This window comes from Myiozetetes cayanensis, unplaced genomic scaffold (assembly GCF_022539395.1).
Source record: "Myiozetetes cayanensis isolate MyiCay16 unplaced genomic scaffold, myiCay2020 scf2-11, whole genome shotgun sequence".
Taxonomy (NCBI): Eukaryota; Metazoa; Chordata; class Aves; order Passeriformes; family Tyrannidae; genus Myiozetetes; species Myiozetetes cayanensis.
The window spans coordinates 47,953,033-47,974,567 of record NW_026087411.1 but is presented as its reverse complement, the minus strand read 5'-3'; the positions used below and the strand labels follow the sequence as shown (position 1 = coordinate 47,974,567).

At 36.9% G+C, this 21,535-nt stretch overlaps 1 protein-coding gene across 10 annotated transcripts in view; it reads right to left on the bottom strand.

The window, feature by feature from the left end:
* Nucleotides 1-1,795: 1,795 nt before the first annotated feature.
* The window catches only part of UTRN (utrophin), a 389,435-nt gene continuing 369,695 nt past the window's right edge, over nt 1,796-21,535 (bottom strand). For all 10 annotated transcript variants that reach the window (XM_050314404.1, XM_050314409.1, XM_050314405.1 and 7 more), the window contains 6 exons: nt 15,962-16,120; nt 15,365-15,608; nt 9,108-9,216; nt 7,561-7,647; nt 5,608-5,630; nt 1,796-3,959 (listed from right to left, as the gene is read on the bottom strand). In XM_050314404.1, the coding sequence (XP_050170361.1) occupies nt 3,951-3,959; nt 5,608-5,630; nt 7,561-7,647; nt 9,108-9,216; nt 15,365-15,608; nt 15,962-16,120 (631 nt within the window). In that variant the 3' untranslated portion in view covers nt 1,796-3,950. The remainder of the gene's footprint in view (nt 3,960-5,607; nt 5,631-7,560; nt 7,648-9,107; nt 9,217-15,364; nt 15,609-15,961; nt 16,121-21,535) is intronic.

Sequence of the window (21,535 nt, the reverse complement as noted above, 5' to 3'; positions counted from 1 at the left end):
TAGAAATACCAGAAGAGGTGACAGAACCCCTGTCCCAGGAATTGTCATGTGCACACTGACAGTCTGTGTCCAGTATCTTTAACGTAGCGGGACTCGTGTCTCATAATCTATCTTGTTTATTAAGAGCTGAACATCTGAGGAGCCTTCTCTTGGTCCAAAAAAAAAATAATACCATCACTACTAAGATGACTGTTTCATAGCAGAAGTTCCCCTGCAGATGAAGCCCCTATAGCAGAAGAAATTCTGCACTATGGTTTTAATTAGATGCATAAATCTTCATCTTCTCTGAGAAAATGAACTGATCTGTTAGTAACGTTTCAGCTTAAGGGTGTTCTGTAATAAAAAATTAAACAAATATGCTGTCAACCAACCCTACCCATTCTGGGCAGTGCAGAAAGGTGTCTCTCCTGATGCGACGGACAGGCATGCATTTTGGACTGAGACCTAATTCTTCTCAGGAAAAGTATCGTGTTGGCTTTCTCTGGCCTGACAAAATAACAGCGTAAGAGGCTGGTTAGTGAATAAAGGAAAAGGTTGCATGGAGAAGTGAGGGAGTGCTTACCATTGTGCTGTGCATTGAGGACCAGAAGTGGTCGTGCTCTCTTCCTGTGCCCTTCCCCAACACCCTTGAGAAAAGCCCTATGGCAAGCTGGTGAAAAGTGGGTGTCATTCTGTTTCCCCTGACAAGGACTGGCACCTTCGTGGCACAGTACTAAAGCTTTTTAATCTGAGAGTACCTTCTGCACAGGTGAAAGCGTTACAGAGCTCTGGCACAGACTACCTTAGCAATCAAGATACTGAATGTAACTTGTAGATATAAGCACAAAGTCAGGCCCTGGTACACTTCTGCTGCCTTCACCTCTACAGACATGTAATTAAAATGCTTACTTTTTTAAATCACAGATTGTGTGGTTTAATACTCTCCTTAATACAGCAGTCTCCTCCACTTTGACACATTTTTCTAAATACAGAACTTAATATATTGCTATTTCTATAATTAAATTCCTTGTTAACTGCTGAATCACTTACTTAAATACCATACGAAAAACATGATCCTTCCCTACAACTTCTTTGTTAGGCACCCTTTCACAAAGCGAGGGAAAAGGTCATTACTTTGACACTTATGTTTGACATTTGTTAGACTTTAAAAAAAAAAACAAACAAAACCCAATAAAACATGAAAATAGTGCCAACTATTACTATAAGGGAACAGAAGGGTTAGGGTTTTGTTCTTTTTTTCTCCTTTACACATAGTAATTCTAACACAGCCATTGACACAATTTGCATTAATGCCAATACCTAAAATCAGCACTTAGTAGAAAGTATTTTCTGATGCTGTGTATTATAAAGTATATAATATAAAAGTATTACCTAATGCTGTGCTTCAGCTGAGCATGTTGACTGAATACCACCAAAACCTGAAGACTAATTCACAGTTCTCATATTTGACAGGGCTTCATACATTATTGCTGTTTTGTAATACATATATATAACATTTTAAAAATAAAAGCAGTCTGCTTCTCAGTGATCAAATTTACTACCTGTCATGAAACTGAGAAGGATTCCAGACTAAAGCGCTACACATGGAAAACTGAAGAAAATATGCAAGATATATGGAGAAAAACCACTGCTAAATCTCATTTATATAAACGCAAACTATACTGAGAAAAAGCTAGCATATAGAAATTGACTATCACAGCACTCCCATGTTAATCTTCTTCAGAATGAAATTTTCAGCATGCAGCAATGAGATGTGCCATCCTTGAAGACCTCAAAACTTGGAAGAACTCCATACTTTTTCTCATGTTACTGCAATATATATCTTTTATTTATTATTGTCTCAGAGGAAGAATGTTACAATGTAGTGTTTGAAGCAGCATTTACTTGGCAGCAGAGGACAAAGGATGCATACAAACACAGGCAGAAAAACAACTTTATACATAACCTCATATTCAGAACAAAAATAAATCCCACCAAATTCACTACTGAGTTCTTTTTATACTTATGTTGGGGAATATTTTTCAGGATTCTTTGCCTAGAGAATAATGTAGCTTGATAAAAGAAAAGTACTTTGCAGAGAACAGAATATAAAGCTATTTCCAATACTACTTATGCAGATAGGTCTGAGGTAGAAAGGTGGTCATGGCTTTCCTCTTCTGTAAAATGTGGGGTTTTTTTCTTTTCAGAATAACTACACTACATTTTAATAGCTGAAGCATTTATAGGAGCCAGCTTCTTCTCTTCCCACCTTGACAATTTTGCTCCACTCACTTGAGAGTAATATTAAGCATTTCTACTGAGCTTTTCAGACACTAACTAAGCAAGTCCTACATCACCTTTGAGAGTTAAGTACTATCATCCCCATTTTACAGATGGGAAAACAGAGGCAGAGTGGTTAAATAATTTGTGAAAGGGTTCAGAAAGAACTGGCACTGGTGCCAACACTAGAAGGTGGTCAACACTGTGCCTCACTCCTTGAGCAGCAGCAGTCCAGGAGTGAATACTGTGGGTGCAGGACAGTCTAGTTGGCAAAACTTCACAAAAACACTAGAAACTCCTGACCTGCTGTTTTAATGTCCTCTAGCATTTTTCAGTAGCAGTAGAGAATTTACAACTCTTTCAACACCATTTTGAGATAGTTTTCTTTTTCCTGCAATAATTAAGAACAACACAGTTTTGTTTCTCTCTACTAAACATGAAAGATATTGCATGCAGTTTTACCAATTAAAAGTATGTCCTGGAATTAAAGCAAGTGTCCATGCAGCATTGTAAACTGTGAAGGCATTAAAATCACTTAGGATAATTTTAAAACTAGAGATCAGCTGATCAGTGACATAACTTTCCCATAATTATCCTTACCAAAAGTACATAAATAAATGATTTCAAAGATAAAGAATGATCTGCAAGATTACAATGCCAAATGATAATATCTAAGTGCATTGCAGTTTTGGAGAAAGTTCCATTGCTAATAGTATTGGAAAGGGCTTTCTAAATGTCTCTTCATTTACAAGAGGCAGACAAAAGAAGGGGATCTCACAGAAATGAGCTTTACTTCATAGACTGTAAATTCCAAAACTTGAAGTAAGTTTGGCACAGCAGGGAACAGCAAAGTTTTGTCTCTGAACAAATTTGGGAAAGATTACACTAACTTAGATCTTACTAAAACCAACTTAAGCTATCATCTAAGTCCTCTTTTTAGCTATCTCCTGATTAAAAGTAAAGTAAGGCTTAAAAAAATAATCCTCCATATGGAGTGTGTTGGCTGAAAGTAACTAAAAGAAAGTTAAAATACCATTTTGGTACACAAGAATGATGATTATGACTTGAAATGAGAGTTTACCTTGTTTAACTGAATTAAAATACTGTAGCTTGCATTCAAAGGCAGTTTTTGTTAACCAGTAACAATAATGCAGATTATGGGAACTTCATATGTCAATGTTGAAAATAACACAAGGATATTTTCTGAAATCTGCATGGTCAGATGGTTAGTATATAAATAATCAGTACAGAATATTACATGTGTGAGAATATAACTAAGAGTATTTTACAATGCAAAAGCAAAGAGCTGAAAGGAATGTATAAACGTAACGTTTTGCTCCAAACTCCTTATGCAGTTCTCTTTACGATTATCAAAAAGAACGTATATAAAGCCCCTGCCCCTTTTTTCCCTGGCTGTATATTTATACAAATCAGTGACAAATATTCCACTGCTCATTAATTTACAGTTGCATAGAGAGGGAAGAAGGAAAAAAAAAGATACTATAAAAACAACATCCTCATCTTTGGGTATTCAGTGTTTTACTATTTCAAGTTGAACACGCAGTCAGAGCAAACAGCATGTTCCAGGGTCCCATGCAGCCTTCTGATGAAGTGGAACTCGCGGTTGGCAGTTTGTAGAAAAGGGCTGTTCTGCACGTCAGGAAGCACTGGTTGACGTCCAAATGAACACTTCACATTGCCTGTCATGATGAGAAACAACCATGTCAGTACTATGTTAACACACAGAGAAACTTCTAAGTACTCTGGGCTCATTCAGTTAAGGACTGTGACGCCATCTCACAAAACCTCTGTATTTTAAAAATTTAGATGTACTGGCCCAAGACTGAGCAAATCACTAAGGCATACAGTTCAAAAAAAATCTAATTTTACAATATTGCAGTGTTTAAAATTCTTGTTGAGTGAGGCCCAGAGGACGTTAGTCTGCAGAGTATAAATATGACTTAGAGACTCTCTTCTGCACCCATATGAAGAAAAAAGTTTAGGTAAACTACTGTCCTATCTGAAGTCTAAGTCAAAAATGGAGATTATACAGATTCTGGATTTGGACTTGGCCCCTCAAACGTCAAACTTATTTCTAGGCTCTTGTTTCAGGATTCTGTTCCTGAACAGGTAAATGTGCCCTCTCTAAAGGTCGGGAAGGGTAGATTCTCAGAGAGACTGTGTGGGACATATCCAGTATCAAAAAAAACACAAAAAAAACCCAACCCCCCAAAAAATCAAATGTTTTTCAAGGGAGATAGCTTTCAGTGTTCTCAGTCAATAAGACTATCTCTGTGCTTGCTTATAGGAAGGATTTCTGAAAAAAAAAACCCAAACTAGCTTAATTCACTAACTTATCAAGAGAGTGAAACAGAAAGTCTGAGTTAACCGAGTGCAGGGCCTGATTCATCCCGTTCTCTCTAGGAATTCTGGTTTTGGAGGACAATCCTACTATCCCAGATTCTGCAATTCAAGAAAGTTGTTTACAAAAAATATTTATGAATTTTTAGATATTCATTTTGGAAAGGTCTGATCTCGTAAAAAGTGGATTAATGGACAAGGTGGAGTAATTTGGGGGAGTAAACAGACTTTCTCCCAACCACTTAATTCTTCTGAGGTCTCACACAGCAATTTGTGGTAGTTTAAAAATATTATTTAACAACAAAACTTTGAAAGAACTCTGCAATGATGCAAGATTATCTTCTGTCATACATGGGCTCCAATAGCAAACTAAACCTATAGCGTTTTTCCTATTTCAGTTACTTATAATAGCAATTTAGCTGATAATTCATACCAGTCCTATTTTCAAGATTAAGTACCTAAATACTAGGTTGTTTTCCACAATTTTGTGAACTCTGAAAGCAGCCAAATTTCTGCTTTGGATTTGTGAAGCGGTTGCCTATTGGGAGAAGGCAGCTTAATCTAATGCCTGAAGTGCTGTGTGGCTCCTGATTCTTGTCCACTGGTGCCCATGGGTCCTGAAACTGGAGCTATGGGCACCAGGGCACAAGGACATATGGATGTCTTTGCAAAAACCAGCTTTGATCTTGCAAGTTGATGCTGGCTTGGAACTAATTAGACCTGATAAATGCAAGCTGATTCCATCTGGTCAGCAATGTAGAACTGCACACCATAGTACCTTTGGTAACGCCTAATCTAGCAGAAGTTTTCTGTTACATTTGTTATGCTAGAATGTGGCCTTCCTGTTTTATCAGTCTAGCTTCCTAATAGACCTCTAGAGAAAAATACAGAAAAAACCCCACCCCAGCCACTTTGCCTTAACAGAACTTTGCCATTTGCTTTACTCTGTTTCCAAAGACTATGCAGCTATGTAACAGTGTCTCATACCTGTGGTCTGCCAGTGAAACTTGCTGCAAATGAAAAAAAAAAAAATAGTTAGAAATGTACATGAATCTGCATCTTGACAGTTTAAAAACAAAGCCATTATCAGGAAAATACGTACTGTAGAAGAACAAAATGACTCAAAAAGACTAAACATTTAACTAGAAATGTGTTGTATGGATGATACCTAACTTTCCTCACAAATTTAATCTACTTTTAGCAAATTTATAGCATTATAAATAAGTAGATAATATGAATTTTCCTGTGTTCCTAAGGGAGCTGATTCGGAAAGATGCCCTCCTTGACCTGCCCTTGTCAACAGAGTGCATCTCATGAGAGAAGTGGAGATTGGTGGCCGTCTTGGCCACAGCAACCACAAAGTGATATGAGTTTAAAATCTGTGTTGACAGGAGGAAAAGTGCCAGCAAAACCTCAACTCTGAACATGAGAAGAGCAGACTTCAGGCTGCTGAGGGAATTAGTAAGCAAGGTTCCCCGGGAAAATGTTTTTCCAGATGCTGGAGTCCATCAGTCCTGGTCACTTTTCAAACATCACCTCCTAAGGGCACAGGAGCAGCAATTTCCAAATGTCGGAAGTCAAGCAGGCGAGGCAGAAGATCCCTGGCTGAGCAGGAGTCTCTTTTTGGAAATAAGGCAAAAGAGGAAAGTGTATGCCTAGTGGAAGCAAAGTCAAGTAATATGGGAAGAATTCAGAGATGCTGCTTGCTGTTGTAGGGAGAAAATTTGTGTGGTCAAACTGGAGTTGAAGCTGCCAGAAATGTGGGGGGCAATAAAAAGAGTTTTTTCAAGTATATTAATGGCAATAGGCAGTATAGAAATATCATTGCCTGTTACAGGATGAGGATGGTCAACTCCCAAACAGGGAGAGAGACAAGGCAGAGGTGTTCAACACTTTCTTTGCCTCTGTCTTCAACACAGGTGATGGACCAAGGGGGTTTCAGTGTCCTGAGCTGGAGGATCATGACTGTGAGAATGACCAGCTCCCAGCTGACCCTCAAACTGTGTGGGATCTGCTGCTCCAGCTGGATCCCTACAAGTCTATGGGGCCTAAAGGAATTCATCACAGAACTCTCAAAGAGCTGGCTGATGTCATCAAAAAACCTCCCTCAATGATTTTTGAGCTGTCTTGGGAATCCAGAGAGACCGCAGCTGACTGGAAGCTGGCCAGTGTTGTCATGATTTTAAAGAACGGAGAGAAGAAGGACCCTGGAAACTACAGGCCTGTCAGCCTCATTTCAGTGCCTGGTAAAGTCATGTAGAAGATTATTCTGGGAGGTATTCTGGGAGGAAAAACACCTGAAAGACTACACAGTCATTGGTCACAGCCAGCAAGGCTTTATGAATGTCCTGCTTATCAAACCTGATTTCCTTCTATGACAAGGTAACCCACCTAGTTGATCAAGAGAAGCCAGCTGATGTATTCTTTTTGGATTTCAGTCTCTCACAGGATCCTTCTGGACAAAGTGTCCAGCACACGGCTGGATAACCACGCCATGTCGCGGGTGAGCAACTGGCTCATGGGTCAAGCATAGAGGGTAACAGTGAATGGGGGAACATCAAACTGGAGACTTGTCACTAGTGGGGTTCCACAGGGCTCCATCTTAGGCCCTGTGCTCTTCAGCAGCTTCATAAATTACTTGGACACAGGAATGAAAGGGATACAAAATAAGTTTGCAGATGACACAAAACTGGAGGAGTTGGAAATTCTGTATTGAGCTATAGGTTTTTCTTCTAGTGAATTGTTTCCACTTTAAACAAGAACATTTGTTTACTTACCTTCAGACATAATGTCTACTGAGGAATTTTAAAGAACAGAATTACGCAACTTGCATATCTTGACTAGAAATCTCATTAGAGACATTTTTTTTCCTATTGAATACCGCAAGAACAACACCTCAAATTCAATACTATTCTGAGAGACATGTTTTGTTAAACTTACAGCAGCAAGCTGGAAATGTGTTGTTGATTTGCTCCATAACATCTGTTAGATCTGTGTTGGTATCATGAGGTGGAACTAACAAGTCATCTGCAGATATGACAACAAATAAATTAATTTTGTAACACGAGGAGAAAAAAAAAGGATCACACCATTCTAAAAGGCGATCTCACCTAACCTTCCAGTTAAATACACCTTTATATTTCAAGGGAAAATACTACCTGAAACCTTTGTAATGTGCAGAAACTGTCATTGATAATTGCCAGCCTTGAGAGAAGAGGTGAAAGTTACATTTTGATTTGCAGCACAACTCATTTCTCTTTTATTAAAGCTTAACCATTGTACTCAAGTTTTAACTACAAGAAGTTGCCAAGAAAAAACCACTGTATTAAAATTTATAGTTAAAATAAATAAAACATTTATAAGATGAGGGAGTTAAACTCAGCTGCTCAATTATAATTCTGTTCCATTTTCGGATGATTTGTCATGTAACTTTATGAGTAAATACACCATCCTTTTCCTGAAAACCCCCCAACATGTATCTTTTAGATGGTACCAGCTGTCTGAAAGAAATGTACCAGTCATTTCACTAGTGTTAAAATCTTCTTTGTCATTTCTTTGTAAAATGTTGCTCAAAATTAGCCAAGAGAATGGTTAGGGAACGTAACTGGCTCTGCTCCTGGAAGTCTTATTAAATAGCATCTCTCATAAATCTACCACTGCATGATATCAGACCCAAAGAAGTTCCATGTTTTTACAGACAAAGTAAAAACGTTATCTCAATGCTGAATGAAAAATTTCCAGTGTACAAGAGAATACTTTTTCTGTTTTCCACAGAAATACTTTTTAATCTGTAACTCCAAGGCCTAGAAACATAAAAAGGAGCCAATTGCACCGAAGATAGATAACTTGAGAAAAGTCTTCTAATTTTTCCCCTAATTTTGAACATTCAATAGTCTGTAGTTATTTCTGATAACTCCCAGTGAAATTACTGAGTTCTGATATTGAAGCATTTAAAATAATCTTTCAAGAGATAAATCCCTTGATGTCCAGAGGCTATACCATAAATACTGGATAATTCCTAAAGATGTGAAGCCTTTGGGAGTAGGAATATCAAAAAGAGAGGTTACACATGATTTTTTAAAGCATACAGAAGCATAGATTTTACGTGATTTGGACATTTGTTCCTGGATCTGACAGATTACTTGGATCCATTTGCATACTGTAGGACAAACAGCTGTTGGCCGTTTCAGTCCAGTGAAGTCTGGTTCCCTTTTCAGTGAGGATGGATTTGCCCAGTAAATTCACTTGGTCAAAATGGATGGGACCAAGGAGTCTACCAACAAAAGTCAGTAATCCAGAGTCACATGGATTCCTTTGACATCACAGCTGTTTGTAAGTGTGGGGAAGCAACAGCTCCAGCTGCATGGAGCAGAAGCATCGCAATATCAGTTCCTTTTCATTTATAAACCTTTTGAGAAGATACCAACAAACCTATTTAGTAGTCATCTAGAGACCCATGCAGCACATTGTCTGATCAAAGCACTTACCTGTCTGATGAAACTGTGAGCTTGTGTCTTGCTCGAGTGAGTAGCCGAGGGCAGAGTGCTGGGGTGAAGCACAGGGAGAGGAGCCATTAACCCGGGAGTCTGACTCGGGCTACATAAAAGACAATAAGACACAAATTTAGATTATTGTATCCACAGAAGTTAAGTGTTAAGTGTATGGAGCCATCTTGCTCCTTTCCTTTTTTATGTGCTCTTTCTTTTTTCTTCTCCAAGCTGGCTTAGGTCTATATAACTGTTAAGAGGGGAAAAAAAAAAACCACAAAACAACAACCAAGAAGTTGTTAAAAGAAAATTTAGACTTAAGTATAGTTCTTATGAGACTCCAGCTGATGGTCTTGATACAAACAATGTTCTGTGTATTTATACATATGGATATATACATCCATATACACATACACAGGGGACATTCAGCTGAGGTCCCTTAAGAAGCTTTACAAGGATGACTAGTCATGCTCAGAAACAACTGTTCCATTATGAACAGTTTTGTAAAACTCCAGAATCAAGTGAAGACTCAAGACAGATTCAAAACAACTTTGCTAAATCTAAAAAGCCATCACTCTTGCTGACACTGTTTCTCAAGAGTGTGGAGACACCAAATTTGCAGGAAAAGCTGTACTACGTAGTCTCCTGAAAATTACAAGGAGGAACCTATATACTTTGAAAACAAGCTTTTCAGGACTCTTAAATTCACTTGAAGAACAAAACACCTAAAGTTGGTATTGCATTTAGCTGTAACCATGTATGTGCTTGAGATGACATGTAAGTATAAATATATGGACACAAAAATAAGAAAAGACTATAGAACTTCTTCACTATAACAACTTAACTATAGGAAAAGCCCTTGTTCAGGCATTTTTTCTGTTCTTTTCCTTCTTTCTGGTAAAAAAAAAATCCTTTAAGTAAGAGAGTAGTAATACAATATTTGAGCTCCAGAAGTGCTTGTTCTGAAAAACACAGAAATAGGAGAAATAGTATTTCCATCTGAGGTGGATGTAGCTGAAATGGTTGCCCCTATCATTTATCTTTTTGATTGCAGATCCACAAATTACTTCTAAACAGCTTAAAGAGCAGGTTATTTAAGTAAAACTACCGAAAGCAGATACTGAAGTAATAAAAAAAGTAACTGCTTTTAAGATTTTTTTTTTAAATTGAGCAAGTACCTGGAACAGCTATGAAACTCAATGCAAAGAGTTAAAATACAGAATAGCTGTTAATTTGTGCACCAGTTTTCTTCTTTGCACCTCACAGCCTTAATTGTAATACTCCATTTTTTGAGATAACTTACAGTTTAACAAAAAAATCTTCAACAAAAGGTTGCTGAAGAATGAAAGATACTTTTTCTTCCACAGACAGTAGTTAGAAGGGAATGTTCCCTTGAGCACTCAAACCTCTTTTTTCTCCTCTAAATCTCATCTCTTTCAGTATAATAATACCAAGTACCAGCTTTGAGTAAAAGAATAAAGCAAGAAATATTGCTCTGCATAGAAGACAAAGCAAAATGAAAATGTTTTCAAGCCAGAGAAGAGTTTTACTGTCAAGATACTTTTATGAACAGCGAATTACTATCAAGTAGCTAAGTAATTTGATACTCAGCATCAGGCTTCAATCCAGCTACAGAGTCTAGGTACAATGAGTGTGGTGATTTTAAATCAGGAAAGCCTGGGGTAAGTAACCCCAGGCAATTCTGTATAGCCAGGAACCACTGTTCAAGATGATGTCAGAACTATAACGGCAAAGAGATGAAGCAAATTGTTCAAGGGTTAAGAGCCACTTCAGTATAGAACAATGAAGCTAACACCAGCTTGCTCACTCCACAGATGAACAGAGAGAATGTGAATCATTCAAAATGCAAACCTGCACCTGGATTGGATCTCCATCCCTCTTCAAGCAGTAACTATGGATTGTGCAAAGATGACTGAGAGTGAATGAAAAGAGAAGATCTGTGTTGGACATATAAAACCGCAGCACAGCAACACATAGACTAGATCAAGGATAGTGAGGTTCTGCAAAGTCAGCATTTAACTAGGATGGAAAGGAAATGCTTACAAACTCAGGTGATGAGTTAGTGAAGGCACCACTTAGGAGTACTATTGCAAATGACAAAAAAACCACTGTAGAACAATAAGGGCTCAGTGGATAAACTCAGAGAAAACAAAACATACTTGGAATACCTTACATTAATGTACCATATATTGCTGCAGCAGCCAGAATGAAATATTGCAGTTGGATTAAAAAACAAGACAAAACCCACAAAAACACCATCTCCTCCTAATCAGAGGGCAATGTCTCATTACTTCATTTTCATTTAAATACAATGATAAATGTTACGCTACATATTTCCAGTGACTGCAATAACAAGGAAAGCCAAAACAAACCAAACCTTTCTTTTTACAAATTCAGGACAATACAATTAAGCAGCTGAAGAGTGGGGTTTGGAGCAGAAAGGGAAGATTTGTGGTAGTGGTATAATAATCAGGTACCAGAAAATGTTAAATGCAAAATAGTTGAGGATAAAGCCTGCATGTATTTACATGAGTTAAAGATTTTGCTGTTAGAGAACCTGAAAAAAACCCCTGTAGAAGATCATGTTCTACTTAACCCCAATTGCATAACACCTACAAAATATGAGCAATTCCATCATCAACCCACTTCAGACATCATAAAGTTAATGTATTCTTATTCAAAACAACTCAGCAGACAACTCTTAAGCCAGAAAATGAAAGCAAATAGCCCTCCATCTTAGAATACACCTACTGCTGCTCTTGAAAGGAATAAAAGAGGAGATACTGGGCATGCCTCTATAGCGATGAGGGAGAAGTTTCTATCTCCAGTCTCAGGGAGTTTTCAAACATCTTTTTAGGCAAAACCAAATAAAGATATAAAGGGATAGAGAAGTTCTTCTCCAGAAAATTCCAAAATTGGGGGATTTTTCTGTCTTACAGCAGTTTTTAAAGCATTTCAAAAGACATATTTATTTCAACCAGTTTTGATCTACAGTGCCTTATTTCCTTTTGCCTCCTGCTGATGCCTTTCCCAAAAAAGAGCCTGAAGTGCTCTGTGGCTTAATGGATAGTTAAGACAAACCTGCTCTTTCTTTGCCTTTTGTTGCTTTTGGTGAAATACAAACTAAATCCAAGCATCCCCAATCTGAATCACAGGAAACCTCAAAAATGCTAATTTCCTTACCACATTCATTATAGAAGTTTCTTCTTGCTCCAGACTTATTCTCCCAGCTACCAAAGAAAAACAAATCCTCTCCTCTGTTTTTCTGATAAAGCTGCTCTGCTTTTAGTTGGAGAGGGAGTTGATGTCCCTATTTACTCTCTCAAAGTCTGATCACATAGCTGTTGACAGATGATTTTAGCTCCCATTAACTTCAATACCAAATCCAATAAGAAACCTCTATTCAGTAGCTCAGAAAAGCTACTGACTGGATAGAAATCCAAACAGACTTTAAATGCCCTTCATAAGAGGTCTCATTTTGACTTTGCAAATGCAGTATCTATAAAGGCTGAAGAACAAAAAATGAAAATGGATTCTTTGTTTATTCTCTGTCTGATTAACGTGTTGGTATCAAAGCTGTTACATGCCAGTTCTGTTTCACCTTCCTCTTTGGCACTCTAATCAATCAGGCAGACGAAAATGACAACATTCTGTGACAGCTACCAATCCTTTGGGCTTGCTAAAATAAAAATAGTATGGTAACCTCGAAACTGTGACCTGAAGTAGACAAATGTGCAGTGAGGATGCGTGCATATTTCTGCTAAAGGTGCTCTCTAAAGAATGTCCTAGAATGCTCTCATCTAGATTAAACAGTTACTACATGAAAGTTTTTAAGTTTTACTAGCTTTCTACCCAAATATCTGTGTGTAGATAGACTCACTCCAATCTTTTGGAGAAAAGAACTCCCAGTATTTTTTACCCAGTGGCAAGTTATTAACGCAAACAATAGTCAAGAAGCTGAGTGGAAAACACAAATGAAGAAGTTTGCTGTTGATAGAAGAGACAAAGAGCAATTTCTTTGTCATGGCTGGCATTTCATGCCATATTTCTTAGTTGTGTCCATTAATACTAGCAATTACAGAGTTGTTATATATTTGGACATAGGGACTTATGAGTATCTTTCATGCAAATCATCCATCTCATTAATAAGAAAAGGTGTTCTTTATATCCACTAAAAATAATTGGGACAGCCATTAAAAGCAAAAGAAACAAATAAATATACTGAGATCCTCAGCTAGCTTCTGGTAAAGTCCTTCCCCAAGCATTGAAAGTGATAAAGGCTTTCATAGACAGTAGTGGTTTAGCTGACAGAACAACAAACATGCCGAAGAGTGGTCATTTTTTCAGAAAGGTAGCACCAGTGGAATTCAGTGCCATTTCATAATTGATGTCAAAATAAAGAAATTTAAAAGAACATTACTAAAAATTTGAATTATTTATAATTTCTTAATCTCCATCAGGGGAGTAGCTTCAACATCCTGGAAACAGCTTGCAAAATATCTGCTAAATATAGTAAGGATACAGGTATTAAGGCATATTGAAAAGTCAGAGATATATTATAAAAGCAATAATGCAGACCTTCTCATAAACTTGACTTTGTATCCTCCACTTTATTATATGACAGAGGAGAAACAGGAAGACCTTTGAAAATAGCACTTGGAACAATCAGAAGTACAGCATGATTCCCACAGAGAATTCTATCAGAAATATTGAAAAAGGTCATCTCTGTTCTACTTTACCCTATCTGAAACCAAAATCTGCAGAATGCCTAAGAAATTCCAAAGACAGAAATTATAAGAGGAAACTACTGTCTCTCCTCCCACCCACTTTATCACAACACATATGTATACCCTAAAGGTCTTACTAAGAATGTTATAAGGATTACAAAATTGTAAGATCATCCACAGCTACATTAGGAAAAAAAAGTTTTAAAGGGTGAACAAGTTTCTGCTTTAATCATTAAGCTGAAAGTGACTGTGGGTTTGGCATAACTTCTATGTTTCTATTCAATATCTGTTTCTTATAAGATTTTAAATCCTTCTCTGAAAGGCCTAGTATTGGCCACAGATCTCAAGATCCTTACTTTGTGAATTATTGTTAACAGTTGCACCAGTTTTTATCTTTCCTGTTAAATATTTAAGCTACTCAAATGCTATTAAAGATGCTAGAATAACAGTAGCAAAAAAAAAAAAAATTACTCTGCTAAAGGTGTAGGGAAGCCATTGGAACAAATGCATCTTAATCCTATTCAGCCAAAACAATCTAGAGAAAATGACAGTCAGCCAGTGAAACAATAACTACTATAATCCCTGTAATGAGAGTATCATCTACAGCAGGAACTTAGGCCATTTTGATATCCGGCTTATGCAATCTGTTACTTGGCTTAGTTAAATCCTCTACTACATACAGCCAGTCAACTGACTCATGGAAGGCAGGAATTATTTCCCTTACTGTACTCTAACCTAAGTGTAATGATTAGTTAGGAGAAAACATTCATACAAATGTATCTTCATCATTCAAGTGTCCACACATGATATAGTACAAATTAACATCTCTTAACAACACATGGTATATGTGGCTGCTGTTATTTTTATACTCTAGATGTGCATGTGCTGACTTCAAAAGCAATCAGCATTCCTTCCCCCTGGAAAGACACCCTACAATCTCCACCATTTGCTAAAAGGTTCTTACCTCCAGCATTTACTTGTGCACAAGAGCATTTTGCTGTAGTGTATTGGTCTAAATATGCTAGCTCAAGAGGAATTGGATTTCTAATGTAATGCATTGCTCCTTTGCATTTCAGAGATATCTTTGGCCATCTGTCTCTGGCATGCTAAAAGAGGCTTGAGTGACTAATGGTGACGACAAATTAACAAATTAATTAAGGAAAGATGAGAAAACTGAAGTCAAACACAGGGTGCAAATGGCACCATTACTTGGACTAGGGTACATATTTTCTTCCTGTGCTTTTCAACTAATTAAAACCTATTGCTCTTGCTCTTGTTATTCTCAGTGTTTCATAATTTACCTTGATCGCTCCAGCACTTGTAATCAATTTGACTTTCACCATGGCTTAAACTAGAGGGTAGGGAAAAACATCTCTTCATGTTAGAAACGATTGACTGCAACAGACCAAGACTGTACGGTTAAAATATCTGCAGAAAAAACAATGCCTTTGTTCCTCCAAGAAATTCATCGTACAGCAACACAGGGGAAAGACATCAGTGTACAAGTACCTGCTCAAGTAGCTGTCGTAGCCGGTGAAGCTGAGACTCCAATTGTTTATTGTGATCTTCCAATATCTGCATCCTTGCTTCCAGGCGACCTTTATGTTGCCTCAGGAGTTTAGCTTCAGCAATGAGCTCGGCATCTTCAGAAGCATGCTGAGGTACCACAACAGAATCAGGAGGTGATGCAAGAGGGTTTATTCCTCTCCGAAGATGTTGCTCCTTTAGTTGCTCATATTCTATCTGCAGACTCCTGGTATATTCAAAGGAGTAAGAGAATGATGACTTGATCAAGTAAACTAAAATAAAAAGACTTCTTATATCAAATGATGCTATCACTTTCAACTAACAACACACACAGCTCATACAAAGACAATGTCTTGAGTTGTGGTTTATGAGGGAGAAAAAAAGGCAACAAAGTAGAACTAAATTATTTCTTCTCCCTCTTCTACTTAACAGAGCCAGGTTATGCACAACATATGCTTTGACTGGCGTTTTTTTGCTAAAATCATTACTCCTAGTTCTTTCACATCTCCAACATAATACATGCATGGCTCAAACAACAATGAAGTTACAATTCAGACACCAGTAGAATGATTATGAGACCTTTGCTCTTCCTCAAGGTCAGCAATGATACGCTCCAATTCTCCTCGCTCTTCCTTCTCCACTGACTTGAGTATCTGAGCAGGACTCTGTGGCTGACTCACAGGCGACTCTCCTCCCAACGTCTGACAATACTGCTGGATAAGGGCATGCTCATCCTCTCTGAAACAGTAAAACAACACAGATAAAGACACAGCAGTAAAACATTCATTATGTGAGCAAAAATCTCTGTCAAGCTGAGAGATTTTGTTTGTTTATGAAAAGGGACTAAAAGAGAAGGAATTAAGCCTAAAAAAAATACTGAAAGAAAACTGTATAAACACACAATGTACAGGAAAAAAGATTTACGTGTAATAGTGTAAAAGATCAGTTTGGTTAAATGTATGCAAAAAGAACAAATGCTGCTGGTGGTTTGAGAAGAAATTCAAAACAAGAATCAGAAATAATAAAAACAAAAGACGGTGATTTGAAATGCCTTAAAAGTAAACTTACAAGTTATCTGCTGGATCCTTTTTTTTTTAACCATAAATAGGTGACATTTTTAATATTTTTGAGGAGATAATGTTGATGTGTTCAATTTACCTAAGAAAATTAGAGAAAAAACATCCCCACAAAATTCTCCAAGAAGTCAAAAGCAATGAATCATCAGAATATCTAGCTAACACTGTGCGCTGCACAAAGGGAGTGACAATGCTTCAAAAATAATGCTACAGGTTTTGAATTAGCACTATACTTTCCATTTTTCTCCCCCTGTTTTGATATACACATACAATACCTTGAAATTCTGCATGGGCAGTATATCTCCTCCTTACAGATTCAGGGACAGAAGTAAACTATAACACTGTCCTCCTCTTGACTCGCATGAAATTACCTCAAGGTACGGAGATACAGAAGTCCTGACACTTTCAGTTATGCTTTAATATCCAAGCGAATTTGGTTTTGTATAGATGTGCCTTACTTCCCTACTTGCTGGTTTTTCTCCATAAATAAAGTCAGATGGATAGAAAGTGAAGGATACCATGTCCTAAAACCAGTTTGCTTGCTTGTTTACTCAAAAAGGATGAATCAACAGCAGAAAAACATATACTATTCATTTCTTTTAAGAGAGAAACTGCTGCAAGAGTACGAATGCTGAAGAAAACCCTTCTTACAACTACCTTCGTTGCTTGATTACAAACCAAAGACTGCATAACCTATGAAACCTGGAAGTATTGTCCCTACATACTTTAACCTAAAGATCTCCCACAGTTAAAGCATGGCCAACAACAGAGAGACACACATGGGCAGTATGCACACACATGTTCAGATACCATTTAGATAAGAGACTTTTTTGTATTAAAAATACTTCCTGTGTTAACCTTTTTCCTCCTACTGATGGAAAGTAGCAGTTATGAATTCTGCAGCTAACCAACTATGGAATGAAAAGTAACCTCAAGGACTGCCTTTGAAAGTACATGCAAAAAATAGGAAGTTCATTATATGCAAAGTATTTATTTTCCAAATAAAAGTATAATGGAGCTTTTCAAGAGGCTTTTTACAATTCCCTGTTGGTCAATTTAACATCTTCCATCACCAAAGATCCAAATGTACAGTCTCATTTGAATGATAAAAACAGTTATTTAGAAAAGTATACCCTGGAAGACACAGCAGCTGTTTCTGTGGCAAGAAATAATCTGGAAATAAATCTGTGTACAAGTAAAACATATTAGATGTTTTAAATATCATGCATGTGGATCGGGGGTTTTCTCAGCAATAAATTTGAACTCTTGGGACAAAAGGAGAAAACATGTGACAGGAATAAATGGGAGTTGCATACATACTGTTTGTGTAATGGAAGACCCTATTTTATCCTGCTGAAATAAGATTTTTTGGTAGCTCAGTATATCAATATCCATTTAACAGCATCGTCATTATTAAAAGCAAGACAGAATAACTAAAGATTTAATAAATACCAATTCCTCTTGGAATCTTGTCTCTCTTGGAAGAGTACTTCTATCACTCAGTGAAACGATTTGGTTCTTTATAGTACTGCTTAAGACAAATGTTTTACTGAAGATCCTATGTGGAACACCAGATTATTTCATCGTAAGGATAACTATTCACTATCTACTCGAAGCTATCATGGGGTCTTCCATTTTCCAACTTGACATCGAAAATTTAGACTACTACAATCAAAGAAATGTACTTCAACTAGCACTCTACCTTGACAAAAAAATTCAAACAAAAAAACTCCAGCCTGTGAGAGTTCTACCCATGGGACTAGGAACCTAATTATTGAGTTTTGCTTTTAAAAATGACTAGAAAGTTAAAAGAAAATAATTTCTATTCACTTATTTCTTATCTGTCTTGGCTGTAGTCAGTACTACACTCATGAGAAGAAATGACAACATGGATCTTCCCTACAAATAAATAAATCTAATGAATTTTTCATTAAGTATATCTATATAATTTAAATGCAATTGGGGTTATATGTGCATTTAAGTCTTTCAAAATAATTAGAGATATCCAACAGTGTTAGCTGAAAAAGAAATGTAACAGTGCTCCTTCTTTTTCCCCTTACCTACAAAAAAGATAAGGCCTCTAACTGCTTTCTCTTCTTCAGTACTTAAGTGATCTCAGGGAAATTCATCATCACTCACTATTATTTTACATTAGTCTACTTAAAACTAAAACAAAAGCTATTGCAGTTAATGGATTTTGGATCAGATCCCAATGTGATAACAAAAACCTCATGGTACTTATCCACCCTTTAGCCATCTTGACAAAAAAACCCTACTCTTTATAACTAAATTTTTACCAAAGTGAGGTAACATCTCTGTGGTCTTCCAACTCTGCCACACAGCCCAGCAAAACATGCAGAATACCCTCACTGTGACCAAAACAACCACAGTAATCCAAGAGTGCTGGTAATTCAATGTCACATCTTCAGCGAGCACAGAAACATAAAGCAGTCTAGTGAGAGAACACAGCTTTATCATCCAGGCTTCAGAACACTGTTTACATGTTAATTTAAGTGATACTCTGTAACTACACATACAGCCTTCCTTTGTGCAAGGGTGTTGATGATGTCAGGAAAGGTTCACTTGATGTAGTTTAGTCTAGTTATTTTAATTAGGCATCAAAAAGCTGCTGCCTACATTTTAAAATTACGAATTAGTTTATAAACAAACATATAGGTCATCTAAAATAGATCTTTTAAAAATAGAGCTCTGTACAGCTGGATTTATTATATTTCTTTGAATTCATTAAATCTGAGATTCTGACAAAATTTTGCATTAGGTGTAACCTCATTTTTTAATGAAACTTATAAAACCCCTTAAAAAAAGAAAGAGTTTACCAGAAAGAGTAAATGACTAGATACTTTTGACTGTATTGTGATCCAGTAGGTGAGATCAAAACAACTACATACAGGTAATTTTATATTTTGGTCTCACAGTTATTTAGTTTAGAAAAAATTTCATTTCCCTTCTCTCCCACTGGTTCAGAGTCTCAGAAAACATACTGGTCAGGCTGCAAATATTGATTGCTCTTATTTCAGGCATCACACGTTGCAAATGACAGCAGGCTTTTTCACCGGCTGGAGGAAGCACTTGACAAAAGACGTCTTCTGAAGGAAAAGTGTATTTTTACCTGTGTTCTGCAGCTCTGGTCTGTCTTGAAAAATTACTAGCTCAAAAAACCAGAACCTTGAACTTGTATCAACAAACCTTGTGATTATAATTATATATAATTATTCATTAGTAGCACAGGAGTCCAAGGACAGGGCTTCAAATAACCTACAGCATAAGGTCATTGTTCTATGTCAGGCACATACTTTCATTTTGAGAATCTGGGACTCTGGTCTGTACAAGTGGTAGAAGATGGCAATCAGCAATCAAAACAAAAGCATCAAGTCACAATGAACTCCTTGTTCTTTCTTGGTGGTTATTCTACTGAAGACCCTGCATGCTTTGAGAAAAAAACTAGAAGTACACAAAGTCCTTCAACAGCAGAGACTACAGTTCATTTTCTGCATTTCACCATAGTAGAAATCAGCAGACAAGACAACCCAGAATGTCAGACTTGAAAGAAGTAGATCTCAAAGGAAAAAAACACCTCAACAAAGAAGACCCGAGAAAACAGCCTTTGAAATATCCTCTTCTCTTTGTGGATATATATTTTCAAGAGGTCTATTCCAAGACATGCATTATGCATAGAGGAAGTAAGAGGCAAATAAAGCTGTATGTAACTTCCCTTTTATCAGCCTATGCTATGGAAAGAAAAATTCAGATCTCCTCACTGCCACTTTTTGTCAGTGCATTATTTTACCTAAGAAAACTGATTGCTAAATTGGATTTGAGATAGCAAGATGTGGCTATATTTGAACTTACTTCATTGACAGTTTTCATTTTTTCTGTAACTCTCATACTAAGCACCATGCATTCTTGTCCAAATAAAGTGTACTTTGAATTGCGATGCTATGAGAAATATTAAAATAAGGCTGAAGAAGGTACTCCAAAGTGCTTTGTCTTTAATTTACTTGTTCTTCTCCTAAGAATTATCTTTGAAGAGTGATTTCTTAATCAAATGGCATGTCGCAAAACATTCCTGAAAAAAGTCATTATGCAGAATTTCTCTTATTCAAATGTAGATGACTTCTTACATCTTTGAAGCGTGAAGAATGTTAAAAGGATTGTTGATGAACTTGTGAACCTGACAAGACCAAAGCAGAAACTTTCAATATCAAGTGGAACTCTGTCTCTGTTCTAGGTTCACAGTAAACTGAAAGACTCTTTATGACCAATAAAAATAAGATCACGAAACATAACTCCAATTATGAGAAGCAAAGAATTTGATTTCCAAAATAGCAATAATTTTCTGAATGTTTGAAACAACACTGTAAAAGCTATATTGTAAAATTATAATCCTAAATTCCCCAATGTTTCAACAACTTCTGACCCAAACTGGGATACCACCTTCACAGTTTTGTAGATCCCTGGAAAAACTTCTTCATCAAAAGGGCTGTTGGAACAGGCTGCCCATGGACGTGGTTGAGTCACCACTGAGGTATTTAAAGGATGTAGATGTGGCACTTAAGGCCATGGTTTAGTGGAGGACTAGGCAGATGTATGGCTTACAGTTGCACTAATGATCTTAAAGGCCTTTTCCAAGCTAAATGATTCTATGACAGTAGCTTAAACTTTAAACCACAGGCCTTCAGGATTTTGAGTACTTCAGTATTTACACCTTAATGAAAGCACAGATCTGCAAATAAAACAGAAGGTGATGCTGGGTAAAAGGTTACTTTGTTGTCAATATTTTGTTTGTGTAACAGTCCCCTTTTGATGACAGGACTGAGACCCAAATTCAGCAGTCCCTCTCACATGTTGATATGCAAACTCTCTGTGTTAACTCTTTTCCTAAAATAAAGGCAATTTTTATAGATGAGCAAGGAAATTGCATTAAAAACAACAGGTGATTTGCCAGTAAAAATGAAGCACATTCATCCTCCTTTTACTATTGGGATGAGTGGTTGTTTGGTCTTTGTGTATGAGTAGGCTCATTAATTGCAAAATACACAACTCAAGTGTATGAGCA